Raw genomic sequence first — 25,881 nt, forward strand, 5'->3', positions numbered from 1 at the left:
CTCCAAGCTCTGAGTTGTCAGCACAAAGCTTGACATGGGACTTGGACCCACCAACTGTGAGATCATGACCTGAGCCCAAGTAAGATGCCTAACCGACTGAGACACCCAGGTGCTCCAATAAATAAAATATTTTTTTAAAAAAAAATTTTTTAAAGTGGAAAACTTCTCTCAGCTACAGTTGAAGGGAGCTATAACCATGAAGGAGAGACCAGAGAAATGTGCCAGTGGTGACTTTGAAGATGGAGGAAGAGGATCCTGAGCCCAAGAATGTAGTCAGTCTCTGGAAGGTAGAAAAGACAAAAAAGCAAATTCTCCCCTAGAGCTTCCAAAAAGGAAGGCAGCCTTACCAACACCTTGACTTTTTAGCTCAGTGGGTCTGGTGGTCAGACTTTGGATCTACACAACTGTAAAGTAATAAATGTGCGTTGTTTAGAGTCATTTAGGTTTATGGTAATTTCTTACTACAAAAATAGGAACTAATGTAGAAATCAAAGAATAACATGTTCAGTGGTGCAAAGGAATACAAGATGACTTCAGAAGCTCTAGAACAACCTAAAAAGTTCTATTGCTAATTACGGAGATGTGAGAGATCACCTTTTCCTTAGAAGTACGCCCAGAGGTGGACAAGGGACACCATCACTTCCTCGAGTGCCACACTCTGGCGTTTTGCTTTAAAAGTGTCACAAGGTGCCCTGACTGGGCAGGCTGGAAGTGGCAGCTCAGACCAAGCGTCCGTGGCAGCAGCAGCTGCGGGAGCAGCAAGCAGAGCCCTGAAAACCAAGTGACTTGACGGGAAATGTTTGCACATGGTCATGGGAGTCCAGCCTCGTTATTATGAGGGATGAAGTACGGCAGACAAACTCAGTGGGAGGAGTGCAGCACCCTGGTGTGAGCGCAGGAAGAATAGGTGGTAAAGTGAGGCGGTGGTGACCCGAGCAGGTGGGAGAGGTGGCCGACACTTGGATGTGCCCCACTGGGCTCCGCAGCCAGAGGCCCGCAGGCCAGAGGAGCAGTCAGCACGTGGGAACAGAGAGCAGCTTGGCCGAAAAGCTGGCAGGGCACAGCAGAGAAGGACAGCCGCTCTCTGTGGCCTCTGCTGGGAAGCACGCAGGCCCACAGCTGTGGGGGCGACCGTGGAGAAAGCCTCAGTAGCAAAAAGAGGAATTTCTCATCCCCGATGACAAGGGCAGGTCTTCACAAAGAATTCAAGAATTAACAGGAGCAAGGCAGGTTCCACGAAGTCTGAACGGAGATGTGATTTTTTTCTCAAACACAAGCCAGCACGACCCTTGAGGGTTGGTCTTCTGAGGTTTAGCGCATGGGCAGGCTGCAGGTCTGCTGGGTTTGGGCCTCGAGACCCCTGGCCCACGCGGTGCAAACGTGGTGAAGGCGGGGCACGGGTCTTGAACTGCACAACACAGTCTCCAGTGCTTGGTCGGGTGCTGGGGACAGAACGTGGAGTGCGGGTCCCTGTCTGCAGAGTGGCACGGCCAACCGGGGCTGAAAACCTGGGGAGTAGAAGGCTCACGTGCTCGGGTTCCCAGCGCCGCTGTCCCCGGGCTTCCTCCGCAGCACTAAGCACAGCCAATTCAAGGCTTTCTGTTTCCAAGAGTAAAGAGTGCACAGACAAATCACAGCCCCACAATACAGAGAACAAAGCCAGACAACATAAAACAAAGCCTTGATTTAACCTCCTTCCAACCTTCTTTCTTCCAGAAGAAATGTTAATGCGTTATAGGAGCTTCGAGTTTAATAACTTGCTTCCTCCGTTCTCTAGCTGGTAAGATTTCTGATAAGAAAAGGAAAGGAGGGCCAGGAGGGCAAGGTGGGAAAACAGAGAGGGGTGGGGGAGCTAATGGCTAATGGCACTTCTTGAGGAACTGGAAGCTAAAACAAGTGTCTCCAACAAAGGAGGGGGTATGGATGGTTGGGAGCCTTGGGGAGAGAAGAGGCAGGTTTCTGAGTGAGAGGAGGGTGAGCACAGAGTGTGGGGAGCAGAGCCAGGGCCCCAGCACTGCACACAGTTCCTGGCAAAAAGTCCCCTCGGGCAGAGACTTCTCACATTCTTAAACAAGTGCTTCAAGTATCTCCAGTGCCAGCAGCTCTGTCGCCTGGGGGCTCTCCTGTGAGCTCCTTGAGAGACTGACACTCAAGTGGCCTGGAGGCAGATGTGGTCTAGCCCCAGCAATAATGCCGCACAAAAAATTCTGGGGTTAGGAAAACCAGAGTGTGGGAGCTGTAAGGCTCCTTCCACTCCCCTTGCCCAGTGAGGCCTTAATGAGAGCCGATCCTCAAGGCTAAGAGCCTGGGAGAGCTCTGGGTACAGGCCAGAGATGCTCCCTTTGTACGTATGCACAGGCCTTTAAAACAGCTTAGATTTATTGTGGCTCTTAAGTGGCCCAGGCTAATAGCTTGGCATGGATAATGTCTTGGTTTAATTGGTTATTGTGCAAGCCGCTTGTTTCTACTGTGGAATCTCGTGTCCCTGCCTTTCGAGCGATCCCTCACGGGCCCCTTGAATCAATAGAGCCCTCACTCAGGGCCACTGAAGAGCCTGCGCTGGGCAGCCACGGAGCTGAGGAAGCAGCCATGCTGCAGGACTGCTCAGATCCCGGTGGGCACGGACTCACACGCACAGGGGCCTGCTCCTGGTGGCTTTACGACTGGGGTCTTGCGTGTGTTCCCGCAGAGAGATGGGCTAGAGACACCTCTGCCAATAACTGACTCCTGAGAGAGTCTTTTCAAGTTGCAGGGTGGAGACAGAAGTGACAAAGAAGTCAGAAAGTGACCTCTTCTCTTAGAAGCAGAGCAAGCTCATTAGAGCAACAGGTGGTCACCCAGGGCCAAAATAAGGCCCCGAGGTAGGGTGCTGCTAAGAGGGGGGGACGACCTTTGTAAAAGAAGATGACATTTAGATCTCTGAGAGCAAAGAGCCTAGATGATCCTAATTCCTAGTATGGCATTTCTTTCCAAGGTCACTGTATTTTTCTTAAGTCTAACTAAATCTTTTGACCTTAAATATATTTTGTTCTTGCTCTCTTTTAAGGTGGGTGAAATACCCTAACCTGTGATCCAAAGGCAATCTGTGGTCCAAATACCCTAACCTGTGATCCAGTCTGGAAGCTGTCTTAGAGCTAAGCAACAGCCATTAGGGTTACACAATTACATAGCAGTCTCCCCGCCGTGAGTGGTATAAGGCAGGGTCGGGGACTGGCTCATCTGTGTGCCCCAGAGCCTGACATGCTTCCCGGCAGGGCATGTGTGTTTGACTGATGTTGAATGAATGCTCTCAGGAAGATTAAGGAGAGGAAAGCATTTAACTCTAAAGCTATATCTTATTGATTCGTACATTTGTTATTTTTATGTCATCTTACTTATGTGTATCATATATATAACAAAATGATTTCATGCAGAAGGAATACAGAAAATCAAGCTTTTTGAAATACAAGTTACAGCATATTTTTAACTGCGATCTGCTAAGTCATACATCTGAAATTATAACACTTAAGACCTTAACAATAGGAACACAAGCCTGACCATTGTATCAAGTGGGCTTGCTTCTTCTCCCTCTGATACAAAATTTATGTAGTTGACCCTTGAACAATATGAGAGCAATGGGCAACAACCCCCGTGCAACTGAAAATCTGCATATAACTTTTGACTCCCCCGAAAGTTAACTACTGTTGACTGGAAACCTTACCAGTAACGTGAATGGCGATTAACACATATTTTGTATGTTATATGCTTTCCATACTGTATTCTTACAATAAAGTGAGCTAGAGAAAAGAAAATGTTATTAAGAAAATCATAAGAGAAAATACATTTACAGTACTGTTCATCATTTGTCCCCCCAAAAATCGGTAAGAGAACACCTGAAGTTCAAATCTGTGTTGCTCAAGGGTCAGCTGTATATGGGATTTGCTCTGTGTTAAGTCATCTCTGACTTATGTAGTTGTAGATGATTTTAGTTTCCAAAGACTTGTTTTATTTATTGAATACAATATCTTTAATTCACATTTTAATATTTTCAATTTGTGCTTTGGTTCTTGAGTCTTCTCCTTTATTTTGTTATGTTTCCTTGAAGTCAAACATGCTGAGTGTGATATCAGTTGCTACGTTTCAGGGAACATTAAATTTAAGGTTGGTAAGGATATTCCTTACTGAATCATTTATTCCAGGGCCAATTTCTCCCAGAGGTAGCAGTGAAGAGCCAGCGGTCTCTTGTCAGAGAGGCCTCTGCTTTAAGCATGAGTACATTGCGATGGGTAGTTTATCTTTCACCAGGGTTCATGCCGAATCAAAGAGGGCAAAAAAGTTAGGTTCCTCCCAGAGAGGTCAGCAGCTTTGTTTGTATCAGAGAGCTTAAGAATGTAGAGATGTGTTCTTTGGCTCTGTTATCTTTAAAATGGCATTTTACTTGGTACTTTCTCTCAAAAAAGAAGAAGAAGAAGAGGAAGGAGGAGGAGGGGGAAAGGCTCAAGCCAGCCCAGTCTTTTCCCACTAGTGAGAACGCTAAACATGACTTTTGAGGTCAAGGCCAAAGAAACCAAGGACTGAGCCTTATTCTTGGGCTGACTCCAACCCAGACTTTGCATTCAAATGTGGTATTAGATTTCTTGACTCCAAGGTCATGGCCAATAGGCAGTTGAGGTTTTTTTCAATGGTCCTCCCCGCCAAGAAAACTGATAATGTTCTCCATATCCTCTGGCAATCTATGTTGATTGTAGGAATGGGGTGTGGATTATACATTGTTGGGTACAATTTCCTCCCAGAATACAATGCATCTTCTTTTAGACATCCCAGGGAGATAATTTGGACATAATGAAGATCTATAGTAATCAGATAATTACTATCGATTGCTCTTTAGACGTCTTGATGAGGTAATTAGGGTGTACTGGAAAGAAGCTAGAACTGATTGATTGGCATGACTGTAATCTCAAAGATTTCTAATTATGTTTCTTTTCTTCTAACGGCTTATAAACAAACATCATTTTAGCTTTAGAATTTGTCAGGTGCCAGGTTCACTGGGAACATCAGCTTTCCCTATTATGCTAACTAGACACCGAACATGATCAACATAAGCTCATTATGCCTTGCTGCCGAAGCAGAAGAAACTGCAATTAACCCTCACTTTTCTCATTCGTCTTCATTTCCACATGGCCAGATTCTTGTGGAGGAATGGAGGGTGAAGTGTTCCACGAGGAACGTGTGTGCAGTGCTGGGTTGGGTAGGTTGGTGTGGCTCAGTGGGGACCCTCGGAGCCCGCCGAGCTGTGGGTGCAGCAGAGCCAGGGCACAACATATGTGTCCTGGTAGAAGTTTGACCGGTTGAGAGTTGGCCAACTGCTCAGACTCCTGTCACAAGTAATAGCTACTCATCAGTCAGCAAGGTGGAATACTCTAAATGTAAATATTCTGAAGCAGCTGGACCATGCTCATCTCTCTGTCAACGTGCTGTTGCCTCTTCTCTTCCATTAAACACTAATTAGAGGAACCCATGTCTGAGACCATTTTCCACATGATCCTAGTATTTCCTACATCTTAGAGGACCTTTCAGCAGCTTGCATTGTTCAGAATAGTGGCCTGGCTCAAAGATGATGGATGCCAAGAACCACGAAGAAGCAGCTAGAAATGAGCTATTTACAGCTAATCAATGATGTTGGTAAGCTCTGCACTTATGGGGCTCCATGTGCATGGGTTAGAATTCATTCAACAAATGCAACGTGGATGTATTTCCGGGCAATCTGGTTCCCATCCTCACAATTTTCCACTGTGACCCATCTGTGCTCGGTACCCCGGTAGGTGCCTGATAGGTGCGCGTAGAAGGACCTGAATGAGCGCCTGTGTTCTTGAACCCCATGCTTTCAACTGAAATGTCACCAAAAAAATAAGTTAGTGGTTTGCATTTATATTTTTATAAAATCCATTATTTTCCTGAACGCTGAAAAAAAGGAAGGAAGAAAGAAAGATCACAAATTGCCTACATATGTGTGTCACTAAAACTTTTAAAGCGTGAGAGAAGCAAAGTACACAGGATGGTTCCAACCACAGAGACTCAGGATATTTTGTTCATTGGTAACTTATGGTTTGCTGCTGTTTGGATAATTGCAGCTGTACTTGGAAATGCTTCGTTAACTCCCATTAGCTTGTTTGAGGAATGGAAGTAGATTTAGAATTTGTCTTCATGTTACATCTTTATAGCATAAGTAAAGTTACATAGCAAATTTTTTGATCAGCCGTGGTTCTTGAAAGATGAGGCAATTGTTTTTCAACTTTGAGTAACTCTTTAGTTCAATATTCGGTGCTGACAGACTTTCCTAATTTGTATTAGTATATTTTCCTCTAATAGGACATATAATGAGTATATATATTTTTGATGATCAAGAAGTGTGCAATGGATAATTTTAAGCAAAAAATGTTATTATTTCTGTACGTAAAGAAACTATAAAAAGTTGAAAAAATGCCCAAAATGAATTCCAGGTCTTTACTTGTTGGCTGGTTTTACCAGGTCCAAGACATGGGTTTGTTTTCTAGGGGGTTGCCCTTTGCCCTAAAAGTTTATTGAAAATCTCCTTACTTCAACTGTTTATCTATATTCCTACCTCTTTTTTTCTTTCATTTGGAGTTCTTCCCATTTGGGGCTCTGATTGTTGTTTTCCAGGATTTGATTAAATCTTCCACTCATCCATTGGGAAATGCAGCCTGTACTGAATTTGCTTCACAGCATATGATGTAGATTGTTGATGGTCAGGTGGATCCAGTCACATACAAACTGGCAGGGGCTTCAATTGGAGGGTCTCCAGGCTGCAGAAGAGGGAGTCTGTACCAGTTGGTTGTGGTGTGGGGGCGGCCCGGTGAGGAAACATTACGCATTTGATGAGACGGCCGGCCAGCAGAAGACATACGATTCAGTAATTTGCTTTTGACTTTGGGCATGTCATTGTAGGAGGTATTGCAGCTTGAGAGACAGATGGGAGGACAGCTCCTAGAAGAACCTAAGGCTCTTCATTTTAAAGGCAGCACCCACAACCTGCGCCTGTCGATTCACGATATCACCCATTCCCTCTGGAAAAGCAAATTGCTGGCAAAATATCAGGTAAGGTTCCCAGGCTGAACCAAAGGACTGGAGACAGCTCCAAGAAAGAAGCCTAGGGGTGCCTGGGTGGCTCAGTTGGTTGTGTCTGACTCTTGGTTTTGGTTCAGGTCATGATCTCATGGTTCATGAGTTCAAGCCCGCATTGGGCTCAGTGCTGACAGTGCTGAGCCTGCTTGGGGTTCGTTCTCTCCCTCTCTCTCTCTCCCTTCCTCTGTCTCTCAAAAATACATAAGTAAACATTTTTAAAAAAGGAAAAAGGTCTAAAGTTATTTAGAAATCAGATATTACTCTCCTTGAAATTAATCCTGCATCGGTAGTTGTTTCTCTAAAATGGTGTTGAGTTTAGGATTTTTGAAAAATATTATAGAATATTTGAAAGAATTCTTTTCATATTTCTCCTTCAAATAATTGTACTGTTATTGTTTTATTTTTAGTAAAAAGGACTTCCAAGTCCATCATTTCAATTCATTTTCAGAATAAATGCTAATATCGAATTGACCAGAACAGCCTCAAAAATGCCTTCATAAGGAAAACCAGAAGAACCGTGTTATCACATGTGACACAAATTAGGCCTCAGCCTTGCTAGGAAAATACATTTACATTGAAAACTTGGAAGGAACACCAATTTGGAAGTGGAAATAGCACCTGAAAATAAAATGTGGTCAGGATTTTATTAAATAAGAGCATAAAAATACTGGTCCAAAATCTCACTGCATGGATACATGGGGAAAGCAGAGGCCTCTCCAAGGGTTGTTCATTGCCCCCCTACCCCCACATCTCTGAGCCCGAGCTCCCAGGAGGCTGTGCAACGCAATCTCTAGCCTCATACCCAGTCCCAGGAGATGCAGGCACACTTGGATAATCTGTGAATCCGTGTCTACATGCACGCAAATCCAATCCCACACCCCAGCACTGCAGCTAAGCTGGGTGCGACTTCCTGATATAAGTCAGTGAACATACTAAGAGTGAAGGGAAGGTTTCTAGTTCATTCTTAGTCTCATATATCTAGTACTTAAATATAAACTGTGGGAAACAAACTTCTTAGCTTGCCAACAGTCTGAAGCTTTCATAAGGGGTGCATACCAGGCCCTTCTGTATAACTCAGCACTTGGTAGAGGGATCAGGCTTTTGACTTTCTCATTAAATATCTTCCTTTGCTTTCTTCTCTCTCTTATTTTGCAACTGCCATAAAACCCCAGAAATATTTCCCTTTTATGACCTGTATCCTTTGTGCAATCATAATGGAAAATACTATTTTAATAATAATGATAATCTGCTATTAGTTCAAGCTAAGCCTTGAACTGGCTGAATTTGTAACATCTTCCAGACACTCCTGCACTTTGGTTTATCTCATTCAACCCCAGTAGGTCTATGATTACGCTACTCTTTCGCTTACCTTTTCACAGATAAGGAAACTGAGGCACGGAAAGATTATCTCACCCCACGTCACCAAATAGGCAAGGGGAGAGTGTTCGCATTTGTACTGAATTTGGCTCCAGAGCCTTAGTTCTTAACCACCATTGTTCTCCCCCCACCCCCACCCCCTTTTTTTTTTTTTTTTTTTTAAACATATCAACCTTTTCTTTCCTTTATGGGAACAAGATTCTAGGATGGGCTCTTTAAGGTGGTCTAGAATTTTAGAAAATTTATGTCTGTTAGAGGCTTGGCGCTTTTTAGGCCAAGGATTTTCTGTGGCAGCTAATCGGCAGCCCACAGTTTCCCACTTGCAGTGAGTTCTGACTTTCCCCCCTGTCCTGTGCAGAGGGGGCATATAGGCATGAAAGCGAACTAGATCAGTGGTTTACCCTTTAGACTTTCTTTGCTTTTCTCCAGAATACCACGGCAGGGATTCCTTTTAATGAGCAATGACTGGAGTGTGTAGGTTTTATTTTGGGAATTGCTAAACTTTTGAAAAATCACTTACAATGGCTTCTTTTGTAAATGACAGAGAAGTGCAGACTGGTTAGGTAAATGGATTCTGGAGGCTGACCCCCTGGGTTCATATCTCAACTCTGCCACTTACTAGCTGTGGGATTGGAGGGTGGTAGATTTAACATCTCTGGGCCTCAGTTTTTTCATCTGAAAAGCGGGTTGGAGTGTCCCTACCCCTAAGCCTGTTGTGAGGGTGAAATAAGGTCACTTGTAATCCTGAGAAAAGGACTTGGCCATGCAGTGTCTGAGAGTCGCTTTTGGTATTAGCCCCTCATTGGTGGTTAACGTTTGTATACCCTTTAGGAAATTCCTTTTTATCATATATGGAGTGGGTCTCAAAGAAACCTCCACTGCACTTTCACCTTGGAAAGATTCAGCCTGAACACAGTGGAACTGGTTTGCAAACTCTGCGTGCGACAGGTGGAAGGAGAAGGGCAGATCTTCCAGCTAAACTGCACCGTGTCAGAGGTAAGAAGCTCTTTCTTGGCTGCCTCTGAAATCAGGGGAAAGAACGACCTTGGGAGGGAGAGGGGGTGTGGAGGATAAAGGTATCTCAGCATAGGCCATGTGGGAAGTCCTGAGAAGCTTCCTGTAGGTCCTATTTATTAATAGAATACTATTTTTAATGAACACAGGGAGCCAGATATATAAAAGAATATAATAGGAAATCCTTTTGGAGGAAGAAGGCTTTTATATTTAGTGACATGCATTTAAGGATCGTGTTCTAACTTTTTACAACAGATCTGAATTTCAAGTGTAAGGTTTAATTTAAGCAGCGTGTACACGGAGTAACTTTTCCCAGAGCGTCCCCTCGGAGCGCCATACTCTCCCCGTCCTCCTTTTGAACAGTAGAAACCCTGCACCCTGGAGGAACAAAGGAAAAGGAATCAGGCAAATGGTCAGAAGGCAACATTTCCTGGGGCCTCGAGGAGCCCAGCTCCGCGCTGCTTGCTGAACCACAAAGCGCAGGACTGTCGTATTTTTAAAACTACAGCGGGACGGCCTGTGATTTAAAAGACGGCTTCTCCCTCGCGGTGTCACGCGCGGTGACGAATGAAATGTGGCCCTGCGCCGTGTGGCGCGCTCCATGTTGCATTTGAGGGCTGTCTTCCATAGCAAACCAAGGAGGGGGGAGCCCGTCCGCTCCGGGATGCTCCAGCCTCCTTTCCCACAGCCTGCCCGGCCTCGGCCATCACTTCCTGCTGTAGTTTCGGGAGACTTTTGACTCATAAACAACTTTAGTCACAGACCCCGGTGACATTCATAAGGAATGATCTCGGTGTCAGGGCGCCATGGCAACCGCCCGGCCCTCCGGTGCGCAGGCCCGATCTCCCAGGCACACAGCACCACCCCTGCTGGCTCCGGAGGGTGTTTTCACTTTCTGGGCCCAGCGGGTCTGCAGAGTTCAATAACCGCCCAGCTCCAGGGACAACAAAGGCCGCGGAATTTGGGAGGGGGGCGAGGAGGTCTGCTCCTTTGATGCCTGCTTTCAGTTCAGTGCGAACGTTCGCGGCCTGATGAAAAGCTGGACGAGGCGCGGCCGCCAGTTAAAGAGAGCTGTTGGCGCGCCCCTCCCCCAGGGCCGCCAGCCCCACGCTGGGAAAAGAGTTTTGCATAGTGTAAGCCCAACTTAAGGACTTCCCTTGTCGTGCCAACGTAGAGGAAAGGTGATTTCTTTTGCAACTTGGTGGCGGTCAGCTCAGAGAGGCCATCCCTTCTGTGGCCTCGGAGGCCTTTGCCCGCGCGTGACCACAAGCTCACATAACCAAGGGAGGGTCAGAAATGACTGGAGTCAGATGACTTTGGGTATTATGGGGTACTCTGCTGCTTTTACTTCTGGGTCACTGAGTCCCACCGCTGTGGTTAGCATTTGAATGCGGGTGCATGCGGCCCACAGAGGGGGACAGACGCGTGGGGCTGGGTACTGATGTTGAGGAGCAAGGCTCGGCTCTGAACAATTGATCTGGAGAGCCCTGAGCCCCCATCTTCATCAAAAGCTCCAAGTAGGGGTACACTGTGACTGACAAACCGTAACCAAACAGAGAAAAGGCGCCATTTGTGGTGCCTTTCTCCCGCACAGCGCTCCTTCCTAGGGTCACACAGCTAGCTGGCAGGTGGGCTGGGGTTGCAGTTCCAAAGTGCTATCTTCCAAGAATGAGCTGACTTGCCAGGAATGTGCTGCCCCCGCCCCCCAGCCACCCACCACTCAAGGCAGTCACCAGCAGTCATTTATAAAGCCATAGCCCTTGGCCTCTCTAGTCAGGAAGGACCTGTTGCCCCCCAGGGAGACCAGGCTGTGCTTGACATAGACCATGGTGATGTCAAGAGCCAGACAGTTGTTCTTCACTGGGTGCTTTGGCCAGAGATTCCTGAAGGAGAGACAAAGCCTTTAGTCTCACAGAGATGGGGTTTAATAATGAAAATGTCTGAAAGAGTAAAAGTATGGGCATGAATGCATGCCCAAATGTAAGTAATTAAAGGTTTTACTTTTTTTTTTTTTTTTTTAAGAGGGATATGGGCAGAGTAAGAACAGGGAAGCTATTCATCAACACCAGAGGAAAAAGTAGTGTAGAGAAGAGAGGGAAATTTAAAGGCTCTTCAGACCTTCCATTTAGTTGTAACTATATGCAAAGACCTCTGGTAGGAAATTCCCAAATGGACAGTTCCATGGGGATATGGGCCATTACTTAACCCCTCTTGCCTCAGTTTCCTCCTGTGTAAATTGATATAATAATAGCATGAAGTTTTGGGTCTGTTGTGAGAATGGAACGAGTGAATGGTAGTAAGTGCACTGAACAGAACTTGGCTTACAGCACATGTTCAGTTGATGTTCACCATTACTGCTCCCACCGATGCTATTAGGATCACTGAATTCTTGAGTAAACTCTGCCTCTGCAAGCTGTGGCATCTGTCATCAAATTAAACTTTAGATTCCCTTTTTATCAAAATAATAAAATAAAACCTCTGCCAGCCACTGTAAAAAGAAATGAATGGAAAATAAATCTTAATAAGTAAATAAATAAATATTAGTCCTCAGGGTAAAGGAGATAGCTTTTATTCCCAGGCTGGTTTTTCATACCTTGCTTTAGTTCATAGCTTTCAACCCTGAAAAAGGTAGAACTTGAGGAGGCAGTATTAGTCAATTGTTTTACTAACAGATTTCCAGATAATAATAACAGTTATAATTTCCTACATTTGCTAGAATAATCTTTGTGTACATCAGTCTGCTGTACTCATCTCATGCACTTACTCTTCAGTTTTCTAGAACCCGTTTAAACAATCATTAGGAAAATCTAGTTGCTGTTGTTTTGTTTTGTTTTAAGAAAGAGAGGGCACAAATGGGGGAGGGGGCAGAGGGAGAGAGAGTATGTCAAGCAGGCTCCATGCTCAGTGTGGAGCCCGACACGGGGCTCAATCCCACGCCCCTGGGATTGTGACCTGGGCTGAAATCAAGAGCCGGATGCTCAACTGACTGAGCCAGCCAGGCACCCCAGGAAAACATTTTTTTTTTAAGTGGCTTTAGGAAGAAGAGTCAGAGTATGGGAGTGGAACGTTATTTCCACCGCCCAGTACTGAAAATGTGTGCCGTCACCCACAGCAGCTGTTTGGCTAATGTTGAAAAATCGTATGTCTAACTAAGGGAATCATAACATCAGAGACAGATGGTACCAATATCATAAACGATTATTGTAATAAGCATTCCATAAGAGTAAACTCTACTCTTACCTGGAAGTAAAGGAAGAACTAATAACTGAAGTTACTAGAAGAAATGGAAACGGAAGTATAGATGTATATTTTTCTTTTACCTCCAAGGCTGGTGTCAGCCATCTGGTAAGAGATGCAAAAAAGTTGTGCCCTATTGGGCTAATTTCATCCATGCAGAAATAAATAGGCACAGCAGACAGGGCTGGTGACTCAGACTTGGAAGGCCCACATGAAGTGGTAACGGTTTTTACTCATCAGGAAAAGGTTGACAACAAGAATACATGAACAAACCCTCCCGAGAGGCATGCCTGCCTTTACCTGGCCTTTATTTCAGGATTTAACGGTGAGAAGAGCCGTATTATTAGCCACATTTACCTGGAAGGATGCATAACACACTACTCTGTGGGTTGGGCCTCTGTCGGGATCTCTGTGGGATGGGCCTTTATCCCCTTTCTGTACGAGGAAAAATGTTTTCTTTCATTTCACCAAATTTGAATTGAGGAGCATCTGTGTGCAGGGCACTGTGCTGAGTACCAGGGGGATTCTGAGGATGACAAAAATACCCTCATCTCCAAGAAATTTAAGAAATCAAAAGAAATAACACATAAATATGGCCAACCTGCCCAGAGCAGATGTGTGGACCGGGAAAGGTGCTGCAAGAGGTCCCAGGTTGGTGACTTTCGGTGGGTTTGTTCAGGGGAGGTACCCCAACATGTGTTTGGGTCCAGACTTTGAGGGATTTACCCAGCAAAGAGTAAGGGAAAGGGCAGAACTATCAGAGGTCCATCCTTTAAAAAGGCACTAGGAAGAGTGAGTGGTCCAGTCTGAGGAGAGTTTGAGTTCTGTCCAGGCAACATGAGACCGGGTCGGACTGTGAAGTGGTGGGAGAACGGGAGGATGGGGCCCCTACTGCATGTCAGGCCTGGACCCGTACTATGCAGGCATCACCCCTCAGGCCTCATACCACCCAAGGGGGCAGGTGGCACAGGTATCCCTCACTGCGGGACTCCATGTGGTAGGAGGAGCATTTAAGGCTTTTTAATAAGAAAGAAAAGGGAGAAACATCAGCGTGGAACTTTGGGAAGATTAGTCTGGCATAGACCACAGGTAATCAGTAAGGAGATGTGGCCAACCGCAAGCATACTCTCTGGGGAAGCAAGTCTGAGCTACACAAAGCATACTCCTTGTTGCTTCAGGCGCAAATTTAATCTTCACTGCCAACAAGGGATAGTCATACCTGGGGATATGCGGCATTTCCTTCTAGGCTCTGTTGTTACTGTCCAGGTAGGAAGCAAGCAGGATCTCAGCACGGGTGATGGCACTAAGCTGTGGAAATACCACGTGATTTCTCTTCCCCTCCACCTCCCAACCCATACATACATCATTTTTGCCTAATACGAGTGTTGAAGTCCTTTGGTTCAGAAATCCCCAACACAAATGCATTGATAAACACCATCACCTGCCCCTGGGTCATTCTTCTGCTCTCCTTTAAGTCCTGTGTCCTTGAGGTCAGGATTCCTCTGTCTTCAGGGTCCCTTGGAAGGAACTCTGTCAGATGTGGGGAAAGATCTACAAGTCGTGTCTTCACTGGGGGACCCCAAATCCCACATGTTGCTAATGTGTTTCATTCATACCAGTCTTTTAACTGGCATGTGCTGGAATGAGCACAGAGGAGCAAATGGAATCCTCAGTCTCCGTTTGTCAGTTTTGGGGTTTTGAGGCCAAATACTGTGATGGCGGCCAACCCCATCGTGTGTATTATGGCAAAAAAAAAAAAAAAGTTTTGCTCTAATGTGCCCTCCCGGCCCCTGGATGGACCCTGTGCAGTGGGATTGCACAAGCCGAGCCGTGAGCCTTGGCAGTTGGCCCCAGAATACAGAACGTACTGTCACTGAACACTGGGACACAGACAGCAGTGATCCCCACCGGGCAGGAGCAGTTTGGGGGGCTCTGGACAGTGGTGGCACTGACCCCCTGAGCCAAGCACTCTGCAAGACACCAGAGACTTCATGATGACTGAAACTGTGTCTAGTTTATCCTCCAGCAACTAATTATGTACACCAAGGAGTTACCTGCTCTGAGAGAGAGAGGGAGAGAGAGATGACATTTAAAGTAGATTAAGTGGATTTTCTTTTATTGCTTTAATAGTTCCCAGGCAACATTTGCTTTTGCTTTCCTAACCAGCAGAAGTGATCAGAAAATGATTAGAGTTTCTCCTGCAGATGAAATTCAGATTTTGCATTTGTGCTGTTTTATGAGCTGAAACTATTTTAAGAGCCAATTTATGATTTTCTCCCCTAAAATTAGATTGAACAAAAATAAGGGTGTACAGCAATTGGAGGATGCCATTAGCAGCTTGCCCTAAGGCAATCTACTGTGTTCACCATTTTCTGTAAAAAATTAGTCTTAATTTGATATCATTTGGAGGAGAGCTGTGTTCCATTTCATTCAACAAAAGCAGAACTGACTCTTCTTCTGCAGAGGTTAGAGAGAGAATTTACTTGGGCATTTGCCCAGGGCATTCCCCTCAGGGTCAAGACAGTTTCTAGAAGCTCTGAACTCCCAGCCTTCTAATCTCAGATCTGTTCATTCACAAAGAACTGCCCTTTCGAACATTTCTCCCCTCTTGAAATCTAAACCTTTAGGAGGATTGATAGTCCTCTCCCCTCTTTCATCCTGAACGGGATGAGAGAAAAGCTGCTATCGAATCCCACCAGAACTTCCACCAAGCCCAGCCCAGAGCGAAAACCTATACATTCAAGGCTATGCAAAGTCAGCACAGAAGGTACCTCTTCTTCTCGGCCAGGTCAGGTCCCGGCTTTCGGACAGGAAGAGGCCATTCTCTTCTTATTGCGCAAAGCAAGGCATTATGTCGATTGGTTCAATAGAGATTGCTTTTGTCTTTGGAAATAATGCTGTGTTGTTCCTGTGCCCAAACTACAGGAGCCTACTGGCATCGATCTGCCTCTGCTGGACCCAGCGAGCACCATCACCACCGTGACGGGACCCAGCGCTTTCAGCATCCCTCCACCTATCAGACAGAAGCTCTGTAGCAGCCTGGACGCCCCGCAGACGAGAGGTCATGACTGGCGTATGCTGGCCCATAAGCTGAACCTGGACAGGTGGGTATGGCTGGGCTCCTGTTTCTGTTAGACACAGAGCACCGGGGCTGATGCCCGTGAGACTTAGGGCAACCTTTGTTGTTTTCTACCCATACACCTGTTTACTTTTATTTTTACCTATTTACTTTTTGTCATTCTGCAAACCCGTATTAAGTGGCTTCTTTGCATCTTGCATCTTGGTCTCACAGACACCTTGTTGAGAGATATCCTGGGCTTATCTGACAAGACAAGGATCAGGTTTTGTGATCCACTTTGCAAAGCTGATGGGCTAAATGGCCCTAAATAATATATCCATTCACTTAAAGTAATTGTTGTTCCTCAACTCCGGTTGAACAAGAGCTGATGCTTGATGCTTAATTAACATGCTAATCACCGCATTGATACTGAGTTATAAAGAGACCTCAGGAGCCCTTCTTCGTGGAATGTTGCCATCACCACCAAGCACAAGACATGGCATGATCTGTCAAAGATGATCAGAGCCTGGCTTGGAAAGAAAACATAAGTGTTTTGATTTCCTGTTTAGGATATGACCCGTAGACATCTCGCCTCTTAAATTATCTTACTCAGAGTTGAGGTTAACAAAGTTAAACATCACATCTCCTGTCTGGGGCTGATCTAATTAAGCATGTGCTGGTTATTTAGGATGGCTCCCTGTAAACCACAGCTTCTCCAGTGGGACCCGGATACTTAAAAGACAAATGGAGAGACGGAAGGGTTTAGTACAGAGAAAATAGGTCTGTAAATCTCACCCTTCAGCACACTCTCCCATTCCCAATTACAGGTACTTGAATTACTTTGCTACCAAATCGAGCCCGACTGGCGTAATCCTGGATCTCTGGGAAGCACAGAACTTCCCAGATGGAAATTTGAGCATGCTGGCGGCTGTCCTGGAAGAAATGGGAAGGCATGAGACAGTGGTGTCTTTAGCAGCGGAAGGGCAGTACTGACTCGTGCTGGGACTGGAAATGAAGGACGGCAATGCACAGGGAGTCTGTGGCCGTCCAGGCCATCGCAGTTGAGAAGGAAATCCAGAATGGACCCAGACCGATGAGTTTCAAAGGCAAGACTGCAAGCGGGAGAGAGAAGGAAAACATAACACAACTGCTGATACACGTGCCCACTTTACTCGGACATCATCACAGGAGTTAAGAACAATTGTGTAAATTTGTACCTTGAATTTAGAAATCGACCTAATTTTCCTCTTAGTTGGGCTGTATGCTGTGTGGTACAGGATCTTACAGTTTCCTAGGAAACGCTTTTTATTGCTATCCAGGTATATGGATAAACTTTCTTAACAAACCCAATTTCTACAAACGTTGTTTACATCAAATTGGACAGGGATGCGGACACTGTCCATGGCTCGTTCTATTTTTGTTTAAATCATTTGAAGTTGAAGCTGTGGACGGTTTGTTGTGTCTATTTCAGATTAGTAATTTACAGAGAAATCACAGACTTTTGCTACAAACTGTGTGCATCAAGTGTCTCAGATAATCCTTCCATTGGTGTTCCGTTTCTAGAACTTGTAGAACCAGTGTTACTGTTTGTATCAGGGAGGTGGAGAATCTAAGTGTAAAGGAGAAATAACTAAGACTCTTTATTCCTTGAGGGCACCCATCTGGTGCCCTCCGGGAACAAAGCTGTAGCAATGCAGGGAAGACAGTGATTCATGTTCAGCCACACAAACAAGCATTTCTTCACCACATGTGTGTTTGTAATACGCAATTTGAGGTGTTTTTTTAAAGGTATCATTATTATCATTATTATTATTAATGAGTATTTACAGGTATTCTAGTAAAAGGATTTTCTTTTAGCTTCTGTTTTTGTTAGCAGTACTGTTAGTATTTAGATATTGACTAGACCTGCTTCACTCTTCTCACATAAGGTGGGCGTGGTCACCAGTGTAATTAAAAGGCTTTGCTTCCTTGACCTTTTATCTTTCTTGCATCCTTCTGCACCAGAAAGATAGTCAGTGCTCACTGGCTTTGTCAGTCTCTTCTTTCAGCTCGCTCAGGCAAGGTCTTTCTCCTCCGAGTCTTGTTGGAAGAAGCGTTCTCTATTAAAGTTCACTGAATATTGTAGTTATGTGATTGCACACTGACTCCCCCAGGGTACTCTGTCTACTTTAGAGGCAGTGTGCATAGAGGAACAGCCTCCGAACTGGCAATCGGAAAACCAGTTCACATTCTGGCTTTGTCATTGTCTAGCTGTGCTACCTTGGGAAAGTAATTGAACCTCCCTGGACCTCAGTTTCCCCATGTGTCCAATGAAAGGGTGGAAGTATTAGATATTCTCAAGGTTCTAAAATGCTAGACTTTTCCTGTGATGTCTCCAGTCTCATTCATCAGTCTGAGGCCCACACTGGACGCTGACCTGGATCAATAAAGAGCTAGCTAGTCTCTTGCCCAGGCTACAGTATGCCTTCCAAATAGTTCCAGCTTTGAAGAGGATGATCCTTACCTGTAACCTGTTTGTCATGCTTCCCAGCCTCGTCTTTGTGCTGCTCACCAAGAGGTGGCATCCCTTTATTATCATTTTCTTTCCTCTTTGGGGACCACTTGCCTTCCTGACTCGTTGCAAGTTATGTTCTATTATTGTCTTAATCAAACGTTTTTAAAATTAAAAAAAAAATTAACCAAAAAGTAGTCAAACGACTACTTTGTGTAAACTATGGTATTTCCTGAGAATTATCACAGGCCCTTGGTTTTAACCCAGGGACTCCATTCATTCAACAGGTGGGAAATAAAGGGTCAACAGCCCAGAAGCCAAGCCACGACTGAACAACAAGCACCCATGTGTATGAATCAGAACCTTCAAAACATGGCCGTGGTTCACTTTTGGGCTAGAGGTATAGAGGTTACTGACTAGCATTGAACGAGAAATCATTTTAGATATTTTCCTCCTTCTTTACCCATATATTTCCTCTTCTATTTTGGTGACTTCTTAGTACGCCCAAGATTCCTCAAGGCATCCTCATCATTGAGGAACTACTGATACCTTGTTATGGAGCCTCTTCTCTCACCGTTTTTGTTTCTTATCTTCTGTTTGGGGCCTATTTTCCATAACCTGTCTCTCTCAGGCCACCCCTGCACCATAGATAAAAACATGTTACACTTATCGTGAAAGGAAGGGATTGCAGTAATAAATAAGTTCAGTGGATAATGTTTGTACCAATGCGTATTTGACCAAAAGACAGTAACACTGTATGCTACGTAAAAAGATTTTTAAATAGATATTTTTTTACAAAGAGGAGGACAAAAGATTGCTATTGTCCATTACTTCAGTTTGAAATAACTTCTCAAGATTGCTCATCAATACTGGTTTGGGGAGCTGTCATCTGTGGAAATCAAGAATTAGAAATCTGAAGGATGTTCAAAGGAACTTCCATGCCTAGTGGAAAGGAAAGAGTGGTTGATTCCTTGTAAGTGAGGTACTCATCTGTCATGGAACCTGTTATGTTCCCCATCAAGTGAATGCCAACTCCCTTACGTACAACACACCATTCATGTCCAATAATTTTCCCTACGAATTCTGATTTCCTTTTCCTTTGGAGTAAAATAATAGCAGTTAGGTTGCTCTCAAACTTAGAAGGTCCAGATTCAACAGTTCATTTCATAGAGAGCCACTCCATCATTCTATGTGACATGTCCTGCCTTTGATTACTAGGGTTTCTATATAGCTTGTGAGGAAGGACGCGCTTATTACTTCTTTGGGATGGGGAAAGAAACTTATCATTTGTGCATAGTGCCATCTAGTGGTGCACAACGCAATCTATCCTAGTGTCACATAAAAATTCACGTAAAGTTGTTTGACAGGGAATTAATGGCTAAAGAGTCAGGATCTTTAGGACACACGTGGGTAAATTTTCACTTCAAATCTATAGTTTTCTTATTGTCACACTTCTTTACTTAAATCACCCATAAAAATTCCATGTCACTATGAGGCTAGTACACCAACTCTTTCACACACAGTATGTATCAAGTTGGTTTGGGGTAATAGGAATGATAGAAATAAATCTGTGTATAAAACAGTTTTTGAAGAGTTGTCATGTTTAACATTTACATTTTTTATTGAGATTTGGATGTTTTAAATCTCCTACATTTAGTTTTCTAATATTTATTTTTGGAAATGTAAGAAGAATCCACTTACAAATAAGTTTTATATATGCAAATGACAGAACTGTGTCTAAGGAAGGGAGATTTGTGATTGGTAACCAGGACTGGAAGGAAGATTCCTTTCTGCTGAATGTGGGTGTCTAAAGGCAGAGGTCTCATCCCATTTTCATTTTATTCTCACCACATTCACTCAGATTTCCTTAGTCTGATCTGGAAGGAATAAAAACTGGATTCAGTACTGGTAACTGGACACAGGGTGATGACAAACATGTAACAGAGAACAGCCTTTTCACAAACTGTGTGGACACCAATGTGGACACTCACCTCCGCTACAAGGAAAAAATCCCCATCCTCAGAGGAGTTCTTCAAAGGCAGGGCAATATTTTGGGTGAGGTGTCCAATACTCAACTGTAAAACCATTGCCCATTTTCATATGTACTATTATTTTAGAGATATTACTCTCTTAACCTTTAAACAGTAGAGCCATTCTTTAGGAAGAAGTCATGGAGACTGAGTTTAGGACACTCTGGAAATTAGATACTCTGTAATTTTTTTTTTAAGATATTTATTTCTCATGTAAGTTAGATACCTTCAAAGTAAGCATTCAGATGGTGGAATCAAGACTTTTTACTTCTGGAGAGAAGCAAACGAGGCTCTCGTCCTTTGTATCCCCGTGTGTATGACTGTCAGGAACACGGCGGATATGCTTTCGGTCCACTTCTGTCATCCACGTATGAGGAAGGGAGCCAGTAAGGTGATCACTAACTTCCTAGAATTCACAAGCCTTTGCCAGTATATGGTCTGCCCCCATGGGGTCAAGCAAATAAAAACTATATAAGGACCTGCAAGAAAGTGTAAAGAATGTAGAAGAAGTTTACATGTTGAATTTTCAGTCTTGAAGTTGAATGTGAGTTTTCTTTAGCTTTTGCTGAGCAGTTGCTCTGGACAAGTTATCTGTTTCACATAGAGACCTCAGTACAAGTCCAAGGGCCAATGAGGGAATAATGACCATGGAAACAGCTGAAATGAAACTGGGTTTTATCCATCTTCTTTGAGAATAGAGGAGCTTTTGTGAATCAGAATGTTGTTGCTTAAAGCCAATTATTTGTAAAGATGATAGTGGTCAATGAGCATTAGATTTTATAGATCCAATAAGGAAAATATTTTTATTATTATCTCAAGGTAATAAGACATTTTTTTTACCTTCCGAGTGCCTCATAGGACCAACTATTACACTTTGGGTTTTTTGTTTTTGTGTGTTTTTTTTTAACCTTGTTGAACTAATGTTGAATGAAATCCTTAGAACTTTGACTCTGTGCAATGAAGTGCTGTTTCTCTACCCTAAGAAATATATTTGTATAATCTCTGGCTGTAATGATCACTTTCAAAGATTTCCCTTGCATTCTCTAATGATTTTTTTTCAATGGAATAAGTCATAAGGGGAATAAATATATTGCAACCAATGTTAATTTAAACCTGTGTCCATACAGGTCAAGTTAGCCAAATGGAGTCATAAGTATTTCCAGAATTCATGCCTAAAACCTGCTATTTTCCAAAGGCAGGGGTGGGGGGAGGGGGGAATGGCAACGTATGTCACTGGGTAGGTTTTCCCTGTGAACTAAGACTAACAACTTTCTGATCCTTCAGGCTTACTGGCCTTGTGCTTGCCCCCATTTTCAGAAACCCTACTTAAAAAAAAAAATCTGTCTTCAGAAGAGTTCAGGGCTCCCAGCTTTTCCGGTAGGCTTGTCCCCTCCTCCTATTGATTTGTGGTGGGATTACTAATGAGCTCATTCAACCAAATGTAACATATGCTCCTCGACCGATTTTAGAATGGCTGAGGGAGGCATCACCAAGACAAACCACTAGGAACTCCACAAATGTGCTGGTACACAAACCCCAGCAGCCGTCAGAACGCACTGTTGGTAAGAGGCTGTTTCCCAGCCAGCCATACACTTAGACTCTCGGGGATTGAAGAGATCTTCCAGAATCCAAAGTTGGGAATCTCTGCAGAATGTCGCAAGAGTTGTGGCCGGTACACCAGTTGTTCAGAAGACAACGAGGAAGCTGCCCTGAGACACAGTCAGCTGCCCACCAGCCAAAGTATTTGGCACTGTATACCAGCCTCTTAACATGCCATTTGAGATTTGTGCCTCGGCAATATTGTAAATTGCCGAAGGCCATCACACTTCAGGGCCCATTATAAATATTCTCAAATTCTATGTGTCATCCTTCAATTCCAAAGATCTGTTGGAATTGGGGCTATCAGAGCTGCTGTTGAGCCTGATGGCGCTGACCCAGGGTGCAGTAACCCTCATTTCTGGAGTTCAGAATGTGAATCATAGGCCGGTATCTCTGAGCGGTAGCCTAGGAGTTGATGAGCCATTGACCTCTGCACCTCGGCACGATGGTGAGGCAATATCCAAGAATCGTGACGTGAGCTATCTTCTCCAGGCTAAAACAAACCTGTTTTAGAACAGCTTAAAAGAGCAAGAAATCTACAGCCAGTGGAAAATGCCTTTGCCTTTTTATACTCTTAAAGTCTCATATGACGCCTGTAATCCTAGGGGCTTAAGTTCAAGTGCGTACCCCTCCAGGCCTTGGGAAAGAAAGAGGACAGCAATCAGAACAAGCTGAGTGGTTTGCGTTCTCCCCCTCACTCTTCCCTCAATCTGCTATTGGTACCGAATCCCTCGCCCTCCAGACAGAATGCATTCAGCCAATTGCAGGGAATATCATCAGTGTGTGTGTGTTGGGTGTCAGTGTTGTACATGTTCACCGAGTTTAACGTTGAGCTGTAGCAAGTTGGTGACCTTCCGCTTCGCTCTTTCTAAAGAAGACAGGCAGTGTTTGTCAGAGAGAAATCCCCAGCAGTCTGTGTTGAAGAGCCTGTGTCATCCACCTGCTGTTCCCTTTGGAACAGTTCAACTGCAGAAGTGTCGGATTGAGATTTTGTGCTTTGTCATTTTTCTTTTGGAAACACGACAACACAACTTTGGCTTTTCAGATACGGAACACTTCTTTTGTTGTTGTGGAGTTCCCTCTTGCTGTATCTTCTATGCAATTCCTTTTCTAGAAAACCCCTGGTGGAGGAGTGCTCTCTGGGCATCCCGTCCACCATGCCGCTGTGTGGTGAAGGTGAGGGATGCCGGCTCTGGGTGTGCCTCTTCTCTCTCCCTGCTGCCTCTCCCCATTTTTCCTGCAGTCCCTTGGTTTGTAAATTGCCTGCATTTATTCTGTCAGCCAACATGTACAAAATGTAAGAAAGAATTTTTAAACAGGTAATAAATTATATTTATAAGCAACAGAGTGCTACCTCCTTTGTTTCTTCATAACAAAACACTCCTGTGTGAAGGGTCACCCTGCGTTTCTTTCGGACACAAAAGCCCTTGGAGTCCGCAAGGATGGTAATCACAGCCTCCCTTGGGGACAGGATGAAGGTTCTGGAATCAGTGTTTCTCAAGCCTCTCTGCACATTATAATCACCTGAGTAGCTTTAAAAACCACTAGTGCCTGGAGATGCCTGGGTGGCTCAGTTGATTAAGTGCCATAATCTTGATTTCAGCTCAGGTCATGATACCACAGTCATGAGACCGAGCCCCGTGTTGGGCTCCGTGCTGAGTGTGGAGCCCGCTTAAGATTTATATTCCCTCTCTCTCGCTCTCTCCCTCTCTCTTCTCCTCCCCGTCTCAAGCTCACTCTCAAAATACACAAACACACCACTAGTACCTGGCTCCCGACCCTAGAGGTTCTGATTTTATAGGTCTAGGGGGTAGCCTGGTTGTCGAGAGCTTTTTAATGGCCCCAGGTGATAGTGGTGAGCAGTAAATGGGGAGAACCAGTCTTAGAGCAGCATCAGAAGGTCCTGGGGACCTTGTGGATAAAAAGAATATGGGGCTCTACCCCAAGAGACCTGATTTTAAATGAAATCAGTTGTTTGCAAACAACTACGCTAATCGGTAGGGCATGAAAGATGAGCCCGGTAACACAGGATGCCCAGAGCTATGGCAAATGCCACCGGTACAGGACACCCCGTCACCCCTTTAGAGCGAGCCAGCAGAAGGCTCCAAGCGTGCGGTGGATGATGGCCATGAAACGAGTGGAATCAAAGGTGGCTCCTCCCTTAGTGAGAGAACTACTTGGAGCCGTGCCCTTGGACGGACTGCAATCTGCCCACCCCTGCTCAGGTGGGATCACAGGAGTGGATGACAATTGTACCAGTGCTGAGAAAACGCCCCCTCCTGAGGCCTGGGAGACAGTGACTTCAGACAGATTTAAAGCTGGGGTCACAAACTCAAATGCTTGTCGGGACTAAGGAAGTAGTGACTGTGTGTAAAACTGGAACCTCGGGAAAAGAAAAGGCAGAAGTGGGTTCTATGGCTGGACTAGAGATTTCAACTCCATCCAAAAAGATGAAAATACAGGGGCACCCGGGTGGCTCAGTCGGTTGAGCGTCTGACTTCAGCTCAGGTTCATGAGTTCGAGCCCCGCATCGGGCTCGCTGCTGTCAGCACAGAGCCCGCTTCGGATCCTCTGTTCCCCCCTCTCTGTGCCCCTCCCCCGCTTGCACTTCCTCAAAAATAAACAGACACTTAAAAAATAAAGATGAAAATACAATTAAAGAATCAAACGGTACTTCTCAAAGAAATCACAGGGTGGTAAGACTCCCCCATGCCGTCCACTGACCCCTACTCTGGAGCGTTGGCAGCTGGGATCCCTGTTGGGAAAGCTGAACCTATGAGAGCTACCAAATGAGTCTGTGAGGGCGCTGACATGCGACCTGGGCTGGGGACACTACGGAGCTCTCTAAGGCCTGGCCTCCCACTGTATCTGTCCTTCTGGGCCAGCACACAGGCACCAAAGAACCTTCTTCTGTCCCAGAGGTCCTGCAGCTCAGAACCTAGGGTAGAAATTACTTTCCAGAAACAAAAGTCCTTCTAAGAGTGGGGTTGTAACAAATGACTTGTGCCAAGAGAAGGTTCTGTTCTCCTGAGCTGGGATTTACTACCCATCTCCCTTCAAGTCCCATGAATGGCCATAGCATATAGAAGTGGGGCACAGAGAGGGGCGAAGAGGTGTGCCCACAGTGAACTGTGAATTCTTTAAACATCGCTAGCTTATATCCTGTTGAACTCACGTCGGTGAGGAAAAGCTTCTGCTACGTGCTGGGTGGGGCCTTCACGTACTTCACAAATTCATCTCATGTGCTTCTCATGAGAGCCCTAAGCAGATGGGTATTTTTATCCCATATACAGGGGAGAAAACGGTGCTCAGATTCTATACTTCCACAGAAGTGAGAAAGTGAAAACCACGGAACGTGAGCCAAGTCGATCTGAATCCCAGTGCTGGGATGAATTCCCTTGGCCCAAGTGCAGCTGGCTAAATGCAGCCAGTCACACAAACACTTTGGAGTCCCTGGTAACTAAGGGAGTATTCTTATACTGTCTGTGCCCAAACGATCCCGGGCTTCTCTCCTGACCCAGTCTCCAACGGATCCCCTCAAAACTAAACTTTCTACCCTACCTGCCAAGATTCACAATCCAAGCAGAAATAACCCAATCCTTTCCCTCTCCCTTTGCAGAGGGCTTTCTCTGGTCCAAGGGGACACCGTTTCGGGACAAAGGCAATAGCCTCCTTCTTCCATACCCCACGTGTCACGGCTGGGAGGAAAGATGGGTTGTTTGTCGTTCGCGGCCCTTGCATGGAACCCACTGCTTTGTGCTTCAGCCTACCAGGCCCGACCGGCCTCTGTCCGGACTCACTGCCCTCATAGACCATCCCCCATTTTCCTGTGGCCCTGGAGAACTTGGCCTCACAGCCTTCCTTTCCTTAGACTGCTACCATCCTCAGGGGCCCCAGGATCCGTGAAGACCTCTCCAAAAGCCTTACTGTTGGGTTCTTCTTTCGGTATCGAT

General features: G+C 45.0%; 1 protein-coding gene across 1 annotated transcript in view; it reads left to right on the forward strand.

The window, feature by feature from the left end:
- Positions 1 to 19,870, forward strand: part of UNC5C (unc-5 netrin receptor C) — a 154,794-nt gene extending 134,924 nt beyond the window's left edge. Inside the window, exons 14-17 of the mRNA XM_042936698.1 lie at positions 6,946 to 7,095; positions 9,331 to 9,495; positions 15,676 to 15,854; positions 16,636 to 19,870. Of these exons, the coding sequence (XP_042792632.1) occupies positions 6,946 to 7,095; positions 9,331 to 9,495; positions 15,676 to 15,854; positions 16,636 to 16,801 (660 nt within the window). The 3' untranslated portion in view covers positions 16,802 to 19,870. The remainder of the gene's footprint in view (positions 1 to 6,945; positions 7,096 to 9,330; positions 9,496 to 15,675; positions 15,855 to 16,635) is intronic.
- The last annotated feature ends 6,011 nt before the right edge of the window (positions 19,871 to 25,881 follow it).

Source organism: Panthera leo, chromosome B1 (assembly GCF_018350215.1).
Source record: "Panthera leo isolate Ple1 chromosome B1, P.leo_Ple1_pat1.1, whole genome shotgun sequence".
Classification (NCBI taxonomy): domain Eukaryota; kingdom Metazoa; phylum Chordata; class Mammalia; order Carnivora; family Felidae; genus Panthera; species Panthera leo.